The 12,101-nt window shown below is 54.6% G+C and overlaps 1 protein-coding gene across 8 annotated transcripts in view; it reads right to left on the reverse strand.

Annotated features, from left to right (window-relative positions):
* The window catches only part of ARHGEF10L (Rho guanine nucleotide exchange factor 10 like), a 148,083-nt gene that overhangs the window by 78,490 nt on the left and 57,492 nt on the right, over nucleotides 1–12,101 (reverse strand). For 4 of the 8 annotated variants that reach the window (XM_019511929.1, XM_019511927.1, XM_019511928.1 and 1 more), the window contains 4 exons: nucleotides 11,027–11,143; nucleotides 6,581–6,689; nucleotides 2,152–2,258; nucleotides 1,299–1,376 (listed from right to left, as the gene is read on the reverse strand). In XM_019511929.1, coding sequence (XP_019367474.1) covers nucleotides 1,299–1,376; nucleotides 2,152–2,258; nucleotides 6,581–6,689; nucleotides 11,027–11,143 — 411 coding nt within the window. Of the gene's footprint in view, nucleotides 1–1,298; nucleotides 1,377–2,151; nucleotides 2,259–3,221; nucleotides 3,644–6,580; nucleotides 6,690–11,026; nucleotides 11,144–12,101 lie in introns of those variants that run through there. The other 4 variants (XM_019511930.1, XM_019511932.1, XM_019511934.1 and 1 more) reach the window with 3 other exon arrangements.

A 12,101-nucleotide genomic window follows, 5' to 3' on the forward strand; every position in this document is an offset into this window, starting at 1 on the left:
GGCTCATCAGTGTGGAGGGTGCCTAGCCCTGCAGGTCTTTGCACCGTCTTGGCCTGGACTACATATTTCTGCTCCACATCAGTCAAATGCAAAAGTTCTGCTGTGATCCTTCTCCCAAACTTAGATGGATTTTATTAAGACCGTTTCACAGCACCCATGACAAGCCCCAAGCCTTCCTGGGACCAACCAGCCCTGCCATACTAAGTGAATTGGCTTCATTATCCCCAAAGCAAATAAAACAGATTCTTCCACGATACCCCCCACACCTTCCCTCCACCAATAACTCCCAACCTCCCAATAACTCTGGACATTTCCAGACGATTTGGTCAGGAGAAGACAAGACTGGAGGGGTAAGGAGAGGACTCGATAACAGATTTCAAAATACATGCTGGGCGGTTATAAATAGACAGTGATAAACTAGTCTCCTGGCCGCAGGGGACAGGACAAGGATGCAAGGTCTTATACTGCAACAAAGAGATTTAGGCTGGATATCGGAAAAAGTTTTCCAATCAGGAGGGTGGCTAAGTGCTAGAGAGGGGTGCAGTTTCCATCCTTGAAAGCATCTAAGAGTGAGTTGGACAAAGACTCGGCTAGGATGGTGTAATCAGGGACGATCCTGCCTTGAGCAGAGGGCTGGACTAGACCTCCCAAGAGCCCTTCCCACCCTGTTTTCCTATTATTTTACTCCAAACCTCCCTCTGTGAAACTCTCCTTCTCTATAAAGCTTGGAAAACAATTCGTTGCACCAAACCCACAGCCCACCACACCAGCCAATAATGCTCATTGCTTCCTTGTGCTCCCATGTCACCCCCATCTGTTGTCTCCTTATACAGAGACAAGAGACAACAGGGACAGGGACCATCTTTTTTTCTTTTTTTTTTTGCATTTGTTTGCACAGCTTGGCCCTTCTCAGGGGCCCAAAGGCAGCAAAGCAGATACTTGATTAGAGCAGCAATAGGAGGCTGGAGGAGAAACACATTTACTGAAGACACTGCTGCTGAAGTTACCGTTGGCCTTCTGCGTTACCAGCCGCACCAGACAAATGGAGGCAGGCCAGAGCATCTGGAGACGCAGGCAACATGTCACTGCGTGGCTCCCACTCCGGTCCAACTGCAAAGCCCCCCTTTGCAAGCAGTGGGAGTGGGAACACAGCTCGGTCTGGAATGGGAGCACGGACCCCGAGCACCATTTCCTCCCCCTCCCCAGCCCCTCAGCGGGAGGGGGGCTTGCCCCTTCCATCCCGCCCTCCCCCAGCACGGGGCTCGGCCGCATCCGCCCGCCTCGGTAAACATGGTCACCTGGAGGATCCGTCGCAGCGAGTCCACGTAGCTCCCCTCGCTCTGCACGATGGAGCCCAGGATGTGGCGCCGAACCACCTGCAACACCCAGATTGGGGCAGACGTCAAAAGCCTGCACGCCGCTCCCACCAGCAGCCCCATCCCGCTCAGAACCTGTGTGTGCTTTCCCATGCACCCATTTTCCAGACTACTGAGGCCGGCGGGGAGTCGGGCGACACGAGAAAAAGGGAAGAAAAGGACAAAGCAAGGGGCTGTCAATCTGTGCAGCGATGCAGAGCTTGTTCTGACTCATCTTGATGCCCAGTGGCAGGACCCAAAAGAAGCAAAACATTTCTGCTGACTTGTCCTTTCCGACCGACAGGGCGGAGGAGGTGAGATCAAGCGATTACTCAATGCACCCATGCCAGGGAAACTACATGCAAACCCCAAGCAGGGAGCGAGACAAGGGGGTATTACTCCAGATCCAACCAAATCCCCAGGCCCCAGCCTGTTGGAAAGCTTGGGCACTGGTCCTCAAGGCTCCCATTGGATGCAGACTTGCTCTCCAGCAACACCCCCGCCGGGACGTGCTGCACCGCGTGCTATGAGATCTAACAACGTGCTGGTGCTAGCTCTCCACACCCCCTGCTCCCCCCACTACAAGATGCTTCATGAGCTGAGACAGTGGGGCAGGTCATCCCGCCACACAGGAGACCTCTGCCTAGCTCTACCCAAGCCCCCAAAATACAACACTGCCCCCGCCCTCCCCAAAAACCTCAAAGCATCAAAGGTTTCCCTTGTCCCTCCCCACATCACCCCTGCATCCAGGGGGAGCAACACTGCCAGCATCCGGCTCCTCCATCCCTGCACAGACCTGCTGAGGGCTTAGTCCTTCGGGCATGGGACCCAGCTCCGGAGGCGGGTGTCTCATGTCGGTGACGGTGACCTCCAGGAACCCCGTGTCCTCCTCCTCCGAGTCACCTGGAACGGGAACACGCGAGCCGTGAGCACCGCTGCTAGCACAGCATCACGGGCCGGCCGAAAGGCCGACGTCTGCTACGGGGCTGGATCCAGCGTATGGTTTAAAGGCAGGTGAGGAGAGGGAAGATCCTCCTCCCTGGGCTCCGCATCAGCCCTGTGCTGCCCACCACCACCTACGATTCAGAGCAAAGCCTCGGGGGCTGCCCCCAGGACCATCTCCAGGCACGACTCGGGCGGTACGCACCCCTCCTGGCTGCATGATGAAGACTTTCCATGGGAGACAGGAGCACCAGGGGGGTTGAAGCCTGATCTCCATCAGCACCAGGGCCGGTCAGGGCGCTCCGCACCCTCCCCATCTGCCTGGGGCGTCCGCCCTCCCTCCGAAAGCTCGAGCGCAGCCGCAACGGCACTGCCATGGGGCAGCTTGCACGGGCAGGGTCTAGTCCCTGCCGGCGCTGTTGGTAGGGCAGGGGCGCATTACAAGACTGGCCAGTGCAAACCAGGTCTTCTGGGAGACCCCAAACACCGACACCAGACACCACCGGGCTGCGTGAGCCAGCCCAAGGAATTTGAGAGCTTGGGAGAACCAGAGAGCTCAGGCTGGAACGAGTCCCCTTTGGGGGGTGCCTGGCCAGCCTGGGCTCTGTGGGGGACACGACACCCCTGCGCCCCACACTGCCACAATCACCGGGCAAAGACACCAGGCCGAGCCCTTAAAAGCAGGCACCTGGATTCCCCGCAGATTGCAATCCGTTTCAAACAGCGAGGCAGGTCCGGACCCCACGAGGGGCTGAGCGGGAGCTGCCCCAGCCTTGAGAAATCAACCTCGAGAGGGAAAAATAGCCCCGTGCAGAGAGAAACCGCAAGGCAGAGAGCGAGCGAGCGCAGGGAGCAGAGCCGCAGAAGCGAGGCGGCGGTCACACCGAGCGAAGGGGAAGCTCGAGCCCGCGGACCTCCCCTTACCTGAGACCGAGACAGAGGAGGAGGAGGAAGAGGAGCGGGCCAGAATCGAGCCATTTTCGATGGGGTGCCGTTTCTTCCACATTATGCCCTCTGCATTCCCCCTCGAACGCTGCCTGTCTGTCGACTTCCTCTTCCCCCCAACCCAGTTCCCATTTTGGTTCGAGGTATACGCACTGCCTATTAATAGAAACCCCGGGAGGAGGAAGGGTCACTCCACGGAGGAACGCGCTGGGCAGCCGCGGGCAGGGGAGGCGGAGGGGGTTTAGTAACCAGGGAGATGAGAGGGCTGCAAGGAATACACCAGCTGCTTGGCTCCAAAACGGATGAGTGACCTTTTTCCTTCCCTAATTTTGGAAGGGAGGCTCAGCTCACCGGCTCCCTGCTCCAACACACCGGCTGCCCAGAGTTTCCATCCCTGCTAGGGGCAGACCGGGAACAGACCTGGGTCCTGATGGCCCCAGAGATACGGTGCCTTAAGACCCAGCCCCTATCAGCGGTGCGATGCTGTGCTCCCCACGCGCGTGGCAACCCCTCGGGTCCGGACCCTGCAGCCTGACAACGCTGGACCAGACCCCGAGTCCTCCAGCAGCAAGGAGATGGCCCCCCGGGCAGGGGTGGCAGAAGCAAACCAGGTGCTACCCCAAGTAGATTTGCCATCCAGGGCATTTCTTGGCCTGGAAAAAGGTCACCCTAAATGCTCTCCGGGCTCCTTCTCCTTTGCTTTAGCCCTTGGACACCCCTTGCTGTTCAACCGGTCCCTTATAAAGACCCTGCACTTTCTCTTGCTTCGAAGCTCACACAATGAGCCCAGGGCTAGAAGCCAGCAACCTGGACTCCCAGCCCTCTGCTCTAACCACTAGGTAATCCACCTGGGAGATGGAGAAGAGCTTGGATATGGAGCACTGAATACCAGGCACAGCCCTAACCTAGGAGGCTGCCCCCCCCTTTTCACCCCAGATCTCTGCCAACACACAGCTCATCATGCCAGGCATACCCCAAGACGGAGTCCAGGGCATGCATGGGGCCAAAATCCTGCCTCGTTTTGGAAGTCCCTTTGAAATGCACGGAGGGGTTTGCACTTTCTCCATCTCTGCTGCCCTCCTCCCACACTCCTCACCCCTACACCCGAACCAGTAGCGGGCAGCATCCAGCCTGGCTCTGCTGGTCCCCTGCCTTGGTCCTTTCTCTGCAATCCTTGCACGTCCCCTCTACGGAAACGTCAACGCGTGGTATGCTGGGGGGATTTTTCTCCCTTTGTTTCCTTATTTAAACTACATTCTTTGAGCGACATGTCTCACCTAGGTTTGTAAAGCACGGCGTACACACAAGCGGACTGGACCAGCCAACACAGAACAGCTCCCTGAAGGGAAAATCATATCTAAAAAGCAATGCACTATGGCGGTGGAAGGACCCTGCTGCCTCCGTGCTGTTTGCATGCTGGACTCCCCATCTCTGCAGCCCCCGGCTGGGATTTGCAAAGCGGAAGGGGCTTCATTTCCATGAGAATCAGGGTGCTAAAATCCCTCTGCTGCCTCCATCTCAGCCCCTCTGTGCAAAGGTACGAACACCCAGACAGGTCACCAGATACCTCCCTCAAGGCCCTTGGGGACACTCTCCACAGCCTGCAGCAACCCCAGGACAAAGGTCCCAGCTCGGAGCTGGTCACACAGCACTGCCCTTCTTCCCCTGCATTGCAAGGATGCTACTGAAGGGGAGGGCTGCAAGAGGGCGAATGCTGGGCGAACACTCTCCCTTTCCCATCTCTGGGTTGCACAAAGGGTTTGAGAGCTGCCATGCTGGGACCTGGGGGAAGCTGCCTTTGGAGACCTTCTGCCATTTGCTGCATGGTCCGAATTCAGTACCAGATCTCACCCATGCCAACTCCCCGAGGGTTTCGGTGGCATCCTTTCCAAACCCTCCGACAAGCCTGGCTCCAGCTTCAGCTGTTGAATCCTTCCGTCTCCATATGGGGCGTGCACATGCTTACAGCCAAGGGGCAGGTGGTAGAAGGCAGGCAGGCATCAATGGAGATTAAATAGTGCCATCAAGGCAAGGTAGGGAGAGCAGAAGTGTGGGGATCAAGCCTTCAGGCCAGGCCAGATGCAACCCCCTATGTGCACAGCCCCTCTCATGGAAGAAGCAAACAGCTCCATTGCTCCGAACCGCGTTTTCCTGCCAGAGGCAGTTCTTGGTGGCACGCACTCCTGCACTGCCCTCTCCTGGACCCAGCACCGCACCTCCCTCCAGCCTTCTGCATTTCCTTCCCATTACTGGAGAGATGACAGCTCCCTCGCCCAGCTCCGAACCAGTTCCTCTGCCCCGAGATGACCACAAGAAGCCACGTGCTCTGCCCCCCAATCATCCCCACGGAAATGCAGCAGCAATTCAGAGGATTGTAAACAGACCAACCCAGATGGCAGAAGGGGGAAAACCCAGATTTAGTCACCGAGGGCCAAATGCCCGGCCAGCGCTAGCTCCAGCCAAGTCAACGGTGTTGCGCCAGCAGAAGTTTTGCCCCAACATATTTTTACAGCTCAGAAACAGCAATCTAAGCAACGCACTGTGCAAAAAGAGGAACATGAATTCATCTAAAAAAGAGAGAGGAATAGACAGCGAGAGCCCGTGGCAGATAGGTCAGAGGCCAAAAATGCCAGGTTTCGTTTTCCCCAATTCTGCTGCCTCCAGGAAGATAAAGATTACCAACCACCAAGGCAGGTTTTCAAGTGTTCAGCATCCAGAATTGGAATCCAGTCTTGAAGCGACTGGACGCCTATTACCGAAGTTTCAAGAGAGCGCAACAGCCAGCGTGCTACAATCAATCGTTTGAAGCTTGGTGCTTTGCAGCGAACAGAGTGCCCTTGATGACCGGATCCCAAAAGGTGGGTGCGTTTGGAAATCCAGTATTGAGTGTCTGAGAGTTAGTGTGGTTTGGAGGAGCAGCATGAAAAAAAGGATCCTGGGGCTTGGAGGAAAAGGAAGCTGGCACCCTTTAAAAGCCACCTGTGCGACACATAACCTTTCCCCCTCGCACTGCCGAAACCCAACGCGGGTGATCTCCTCCTGTGGTTGAGGTCAAACTTTTCACAGGAATCCAAATCCCACCTTTCAAAAATTAAAAGCCTTTTAGGAAATGCTATCCTAGACAATGAGAAAAATCGAAGCCGAGCAGTTTAGTTTGCAGAAAAGTGCAAGAGGAAACAGAAAAAATGCATCAAGGGGGATACAAGTATCTAGTGGCAATGAACTCATCGGTGTGGCCTGGCACCAGGCTTTCTTTCTAGGAATAAAAGAAGATAGCGGGCTCTCTCCTGGTGCAAAGCAACTTCTCCCTGTAAAGGGATGGGCCTCGCAACAGTTACCTGGCGCCTCCTTCCGATGCAGGAAAGTCACCTTCCGCATGACCGCGATCTTGGTCTTCTCCAGGCCGTCCTTGGTGCCACTGCGTGCAGCTTTCATCAGCTGAGTCATCTGAGCGGGACCGGGAGGGAGAAACACAGCAGATCAATGAAGCTGCAAACGATCTTTCTCAATCCTCTGGCACGGGCCCTGCCTCTGCACTGGGATGCTGTCCCCCCTCCAACGTATACACACACAAACATGCTTTGGGTGGCTGCACAGAGGATGCTCGGAGGAAGAAAAGGTGTTTCAGTTCAGCACCTAAAGTTCGGTTTTAAACAAAAACGACCAAGATCTAGACACAAAGGAACTGGGTCTGCTCACGGCTTTCAAGAGTGTTGTATTATTTTTTTAAAATCAAGTTACACTTTACATCAAGGAGCTATTTATGAAGGGGTTAATTAAGAGCTGCTATGTGATGGGATGGACATGAGTAGTGCAAAACAACTGAAGGCAGGTGTAAGAGTGACCTATTGACTCACAGTCTCTCTGGAACAAACACCTAGCTACTCGCAATGCTTTTGGACGAGGGGTTTCATATAAAACATGCTCTATACATGTAGGGAGGCTCTCATCTGTGGCTCCCCTCTAGGAGGCAGATGCTCCATGGTTTCCATTTATTTTTAAAGTGAAAAGGATTTGTTTTCCCCTCTTTTTGTCATCACTCACCTTGGCCAACTCTGCTGCCACCAAAGTCCAGAGCAGAACTCCCGCTGGCGTCCATGAGAGCCAGGGCAGGCCAACAGCACCTCAACCCTTGGCCCTGCACAACCTCGCACGCTCCACAACAGGCCACGGTCTCACTCGGCCAGCTTCAAGGGTGGTTTGTCTGACGAGACCAACCTTGTCCTCAAAGACCTGGACTAAGACCTAGGAGCTCCTTCCAGGTGCACCGCCAAATCGCCCTCAAATCATGGCACCTTCTGGTCCCTACCAACCCAGGCCGGACGTGGACCAGACAAAATACTCCACATCACGACCTGCCTGCACCTTTCACTCCAGCATTCCCAACTGGGACAGAGAACAAAAGCACCCCAGTTTCTTTCCTGTCTCTTGCGTGGGACCAGCATCAGCAAAGCTTCGGCAATGGACCTTTAGGGAGCAGGATGCATTTACTTGGCAGTGTCCCATTCAAGGCCTCCTTCCTACTTTGGTAGACAACCCCCACTTCCATCCAGCCAACATCTTAAAAGGGCCAGCATTCTTCATTTAGGGTAGGGAAAACAAGCAAATCCATTGGGAAGCAGGTGCAACAGCTGCCTAGCACTCATCTGGAGGCTGCTCCAAGAGGTGGCATGTGGCAACCGTGTCCAAACAACCCCCTGCCAGCTGTGGCTAGTGTAATATCATGCACAACTGCTGTGCCTATAACCACACCTGGGCACATGGGGCTGCAGGGAAGGTGGCTTTCTGGGTGCTCCTGCAAGCGGCATGGAGGCCAGCTGTGCAAGACAAAGGGAAAGAAGTAGAGCAAAGAGCCTGTCCCCCAGCATGTGCAAGCCTGGCTTGTGCACCAGATGCAGTGTGGATGCTATGGGAAATGAGGGGGGATGCTCATGGCCGGCTGAAGGGAGGCCTCATGGGGACCTGCTATTTGCACTCAGAGGAGACTTGCATTCACATGTGAAAAACCCAGCAGCAGCCTGTGCAAAATGCCCATTTGCAAACAGCCAGGGACAGAAGGGAGAACAGGGTCAAGCAGGGGAAGGGGACTGCAAGGGGATAAGGGACATCCAGAGGCATTCGGAATAGCCACTGCTGGACATGCAACGAGCATGGCGGGGAGGGGGGAGCTTTTCTAACGCAAAAACAATGAAATTCAGACTCTCGCAAGCACCCTTGGGATTGCAATGTCACAGCATAGACAGCAGGGTTCAAACCCACATCTCCGTGCAGAGACTGGCGTCATCTTCCCACGACAACACTGAGACTTTGCTAGGGGCGAGAACGGCTCTGTTCTGAGATGCTTCCCCAAATAACATCCGTGGAGGAAAGGTATTGCAGCACGGATGACGGTTTGGGCCAACTTGGAGAGCTTAGAAATTGCAGAGGTGGACACAGGCCAAAGGGAGGTGTGAGATACCCAACTGTTATCCACCCCCCGTAATATTTTAGGCAGCATCCTAAACACCAGGGATGAAAGGTGGAGTCCAGAGCAAGGATACAGAGCTCTGATGAGGGGCTGATAGACTAGCATATTGATGTGGAGTCTTGAGCAACAGCTCAGATACCAATACCATCACACTTCACACCCAAGCTGGATTGATAAATGGCCCATTAGGGGCTCACTAAGTGATTAATGAAACCTTCCAAGTAGAGTGGTGTGAATAATTGAGCTTTCAGTTTAGCAGCCAAAGTAAAAGGGAAGAGAAAAAAAAAATCAAGTTTGGGTCAATGCAAGTGAACGGGTGTTGTTTTCAGGTCATCAATACTCTCTCTCTCCACCCTTCTCTCTCTGTTTTTTAAAAACCATTTTATCCAATTTTGACTTTTCTGAACTCTTCCCCTCACTGTTTTCTTTTTTTTTTTCCAGCCAAAACTAGTCACCAAGTGCAACCCAAACCTGTGAACCATCTCGCTCTCTTTGCAACTGCTTTTGCTATAGATCAAGCACTCCCAAAACAAAAAGCTCACCCAGCTCCACTGCGAAGCATCTTGCAGACACAAGTAGCAGGTGTTAGTGCAGGAGAAGGAGGCATAACGAATACCCATTGAGTAACCCTTTACAAACAAAGCCCTAGCATGAAGTGCGACTGATAATATTTTGCGTGTTCTGACAATAGCGACCATGGAGAAATCACCCCCATTTCCCATAGAGCAACCTCCAAGATGCTCCATTTACTTCTTCGGGGACCTCCTGCTCAGATCATTGCAGGCAGGTCTGAAAATGGACCACGTGCAAATGGCTCCAAGTATCACAGTTGCATCCAGTCACTTTGGCCCCATTTTCCCTGCGCAACCAAATGAGCGGGGCTGGAACTAACCTAGCTGGAGTGAGAGGGGCCAGGCTGCAGAAAAATGCATGAGCTGCATGCAGGGCTGGATTAACGCCGTGGTGAGCCCTAGGCAAGCCACTTCATGGGCCCCTACACTTAATTCTATGTATATTATAATTATTGAGTAGAGAGGTATCTCGATATCGAGATCTCTCTCCACTCCATAATTATAATATGCAAAATAATCACAACTGGGCTCCTTCTTCACTTGGGGCCCTAGGCCTGTGCCTAGTTTGCCCATGCATTAATCAGGCTGCGTGGAGCGGTTGTGTTAGTTGTACAAAACACAAGATTAGCAGAGGAAAAGCTGGGCTACCTCAGGCTGTAGCTTACACCGCCTAGACAGGGCAGCCCGCTCGAGTGAAAAGCACCTCGACCCATGAGCTAAGGGGCTTTGGGTGCAGACACAACTGCAGCCATCCCCGGAGTCAGCTTGGCAGTGGCAGCAAGCCCTGAAAACCCAATTATTCCTCTCCTCCCATTAGTCCTGCAGGAGGCAACACAGGTGGGAGAGGGACTACAGGTCCTATTCCACCGTAGGGGGGAAACCCAAGCATTGAAGCCTTGCTATTAGTAATGATGCCTGCGAAGTAATGGCCCACCGGGACCCACAGATCCAGCTGCAAGAGGGCAGGGCAAGTGATTTGGAAAAAAGATCCCCTGGCTTTACTGGGCTTTTCTGTGCCATGGGCTCAAACCTGGACACTCAGCCATCTGTCACAGTCTTTTCCAGAGCCAGAGCCGCTCTCAAAGGTCCAGCAAGGCTCTGGGGAGGCAGGGAAGCAGTCCCCACATTTTTTGTTGCAGAATTAAACCAAGGCGTGAAGCTGCCATGACTTGGTCACACCGTGGGGACATCTCCGCTGCAATCCCAGGCGAGCCTGCAGCGCCATCAAACACACAGGGCCAGCTAAACCAGGCTGCCCAGTATGTACCAGGGTCCTGGCTAGGGTCACAAGTATAGACAGACCAGCAGCAACCACGGTAGCTGCAAGCAGCAAGAAACCATTGCAGCATTTCCCCACTGCATGGCCTGGGAGCAGAGAGCTCGCATCGAGCAAGAGACCATCCCAGGAAAAGCTGTGGCCAAACACTGACCCCGGTGGAGTTTTACCCCAATTTTTCCCATGGTAATTCTACATCAGAGTTAAGCCAGTTACGCTGGGGTAGAATTGGACCTCGTGTGCCCACTCGGCTGTTGTTTTTTTTCCTTTGCACCAGACTATAGGTGGGTTACGCCGATGCAACGGCGTCGCGTGCCCAGGCCACGAGTTCAGTAGGAGACGCGGTTTGAAGCAAGTCCCCCATGCAGAGAGAGAAGAGCAGAGACTGCTGTACAGAGAGAGCATGAGACCCAGGTGCAGTTGGGAAGAGGGTTTAAATATATATATAAGTCCGAAGGAGAGACAGTACCTTACAATCGTACTTCTGCTTCAGCTCCTGCATGTCTCTCCCCCCAACTCTTAAAGCCAGAATGTCCCTCTTAGTCCTGGCGTATCTCTCCTTTAGCCTATTCAGGTCTGGAGAAAGCTGCGCCCCAAGCAATCAGGTAGAAGGAGAAGCAACAGGAGGAGGGAAGAGAGGCAGAGAAGAGAGACTCAGGTAAGCAGCCAAACACGAGAGGAGGAGAAACTATCCACGGAGCAGCGGTCACCGCAGGCTCGCTGGCCTGGGCAGTGGGGCTAGACCGAATGCCAACGGGAAACCCTTATCACCTCCACCCTCTGCCAGCCCACATGCTGGAGGGGAGACAGCCTGAGATGATACCCCCAACACAGGCTGGGACACAGGGTCCTTGCCCTGCTCTAGTGGCTTCAAACGATGCTTCCGGTTAGCAAAAGACCCAGCCACCGTCCCCAAAGGCCGGGTAGGCTCATGGCAGTGGTGCTCCTCCAGAGGCCAGGGGAGAGGCTGGGATGGTGACGTGCTGTCTAGGAGGCTGGAGTTGTCCTGACTTCTCCCTGTAGAAACCCAGCCCAGCAGCCACCTCCATGTCCTGACTCCTCGCGAGACAGCCCCACTGGCCCAGTAAAGCCTCTGGATGTTAAAGGTGCTCCCCACACAGAGCCAAGTGCAGGGGGTCTACACCTCAGCCAGGCAATAGAGGGTGTAGACCCCCTGCAACAGAAGCTAATGCAGCCACGTGAGGCTGCAAAACCCACCTGAGATGCAAGAAACGTCCCCCCACGCAGGGCGGTGGGCTGCAGGGACTCGGCTGCTCCCCAGAGCCCGCGGACGGTGGGGAGGAGGGAGGGCAAATTCCTTGGTGCCATGCGGGGCTGAGAAAGCAGGGGAAGAGGGTGGAGGGGAGGACGTTCCCAGAAAAGTGGCTGGAAGCTGTGCTCAGCAAGCCGTCAGCTCCTGCCCTGGGCGCCGTGAGGCACAACCCAGCGTGTGCAGCAAAGCAGAGGACGGAGGCGAGTGCAAGCAGCAGCCTGAGTGCATGCAGGGGCAGGGGGAAAATGTGGGCTCGTGCTGTATGCAGGGT

The sequence above is a fragment of the Gavialis gangeticus genome, unplaced genomic scaffold, assembly GCF_001723915.1.
Source record: "Gavialis gangeticus isolate Ggan-Ray unplaced genomic scaffold, GavGan_comp1, whole genome shotgun sequence".
In the NCBI taxonomy this organism is placed as follows: domain Eukaryota; kingdom Metazoa; phylum Chordata; order Crocodylia; family Gavialidae; genus Gavialis; species Gavialis gangeticus.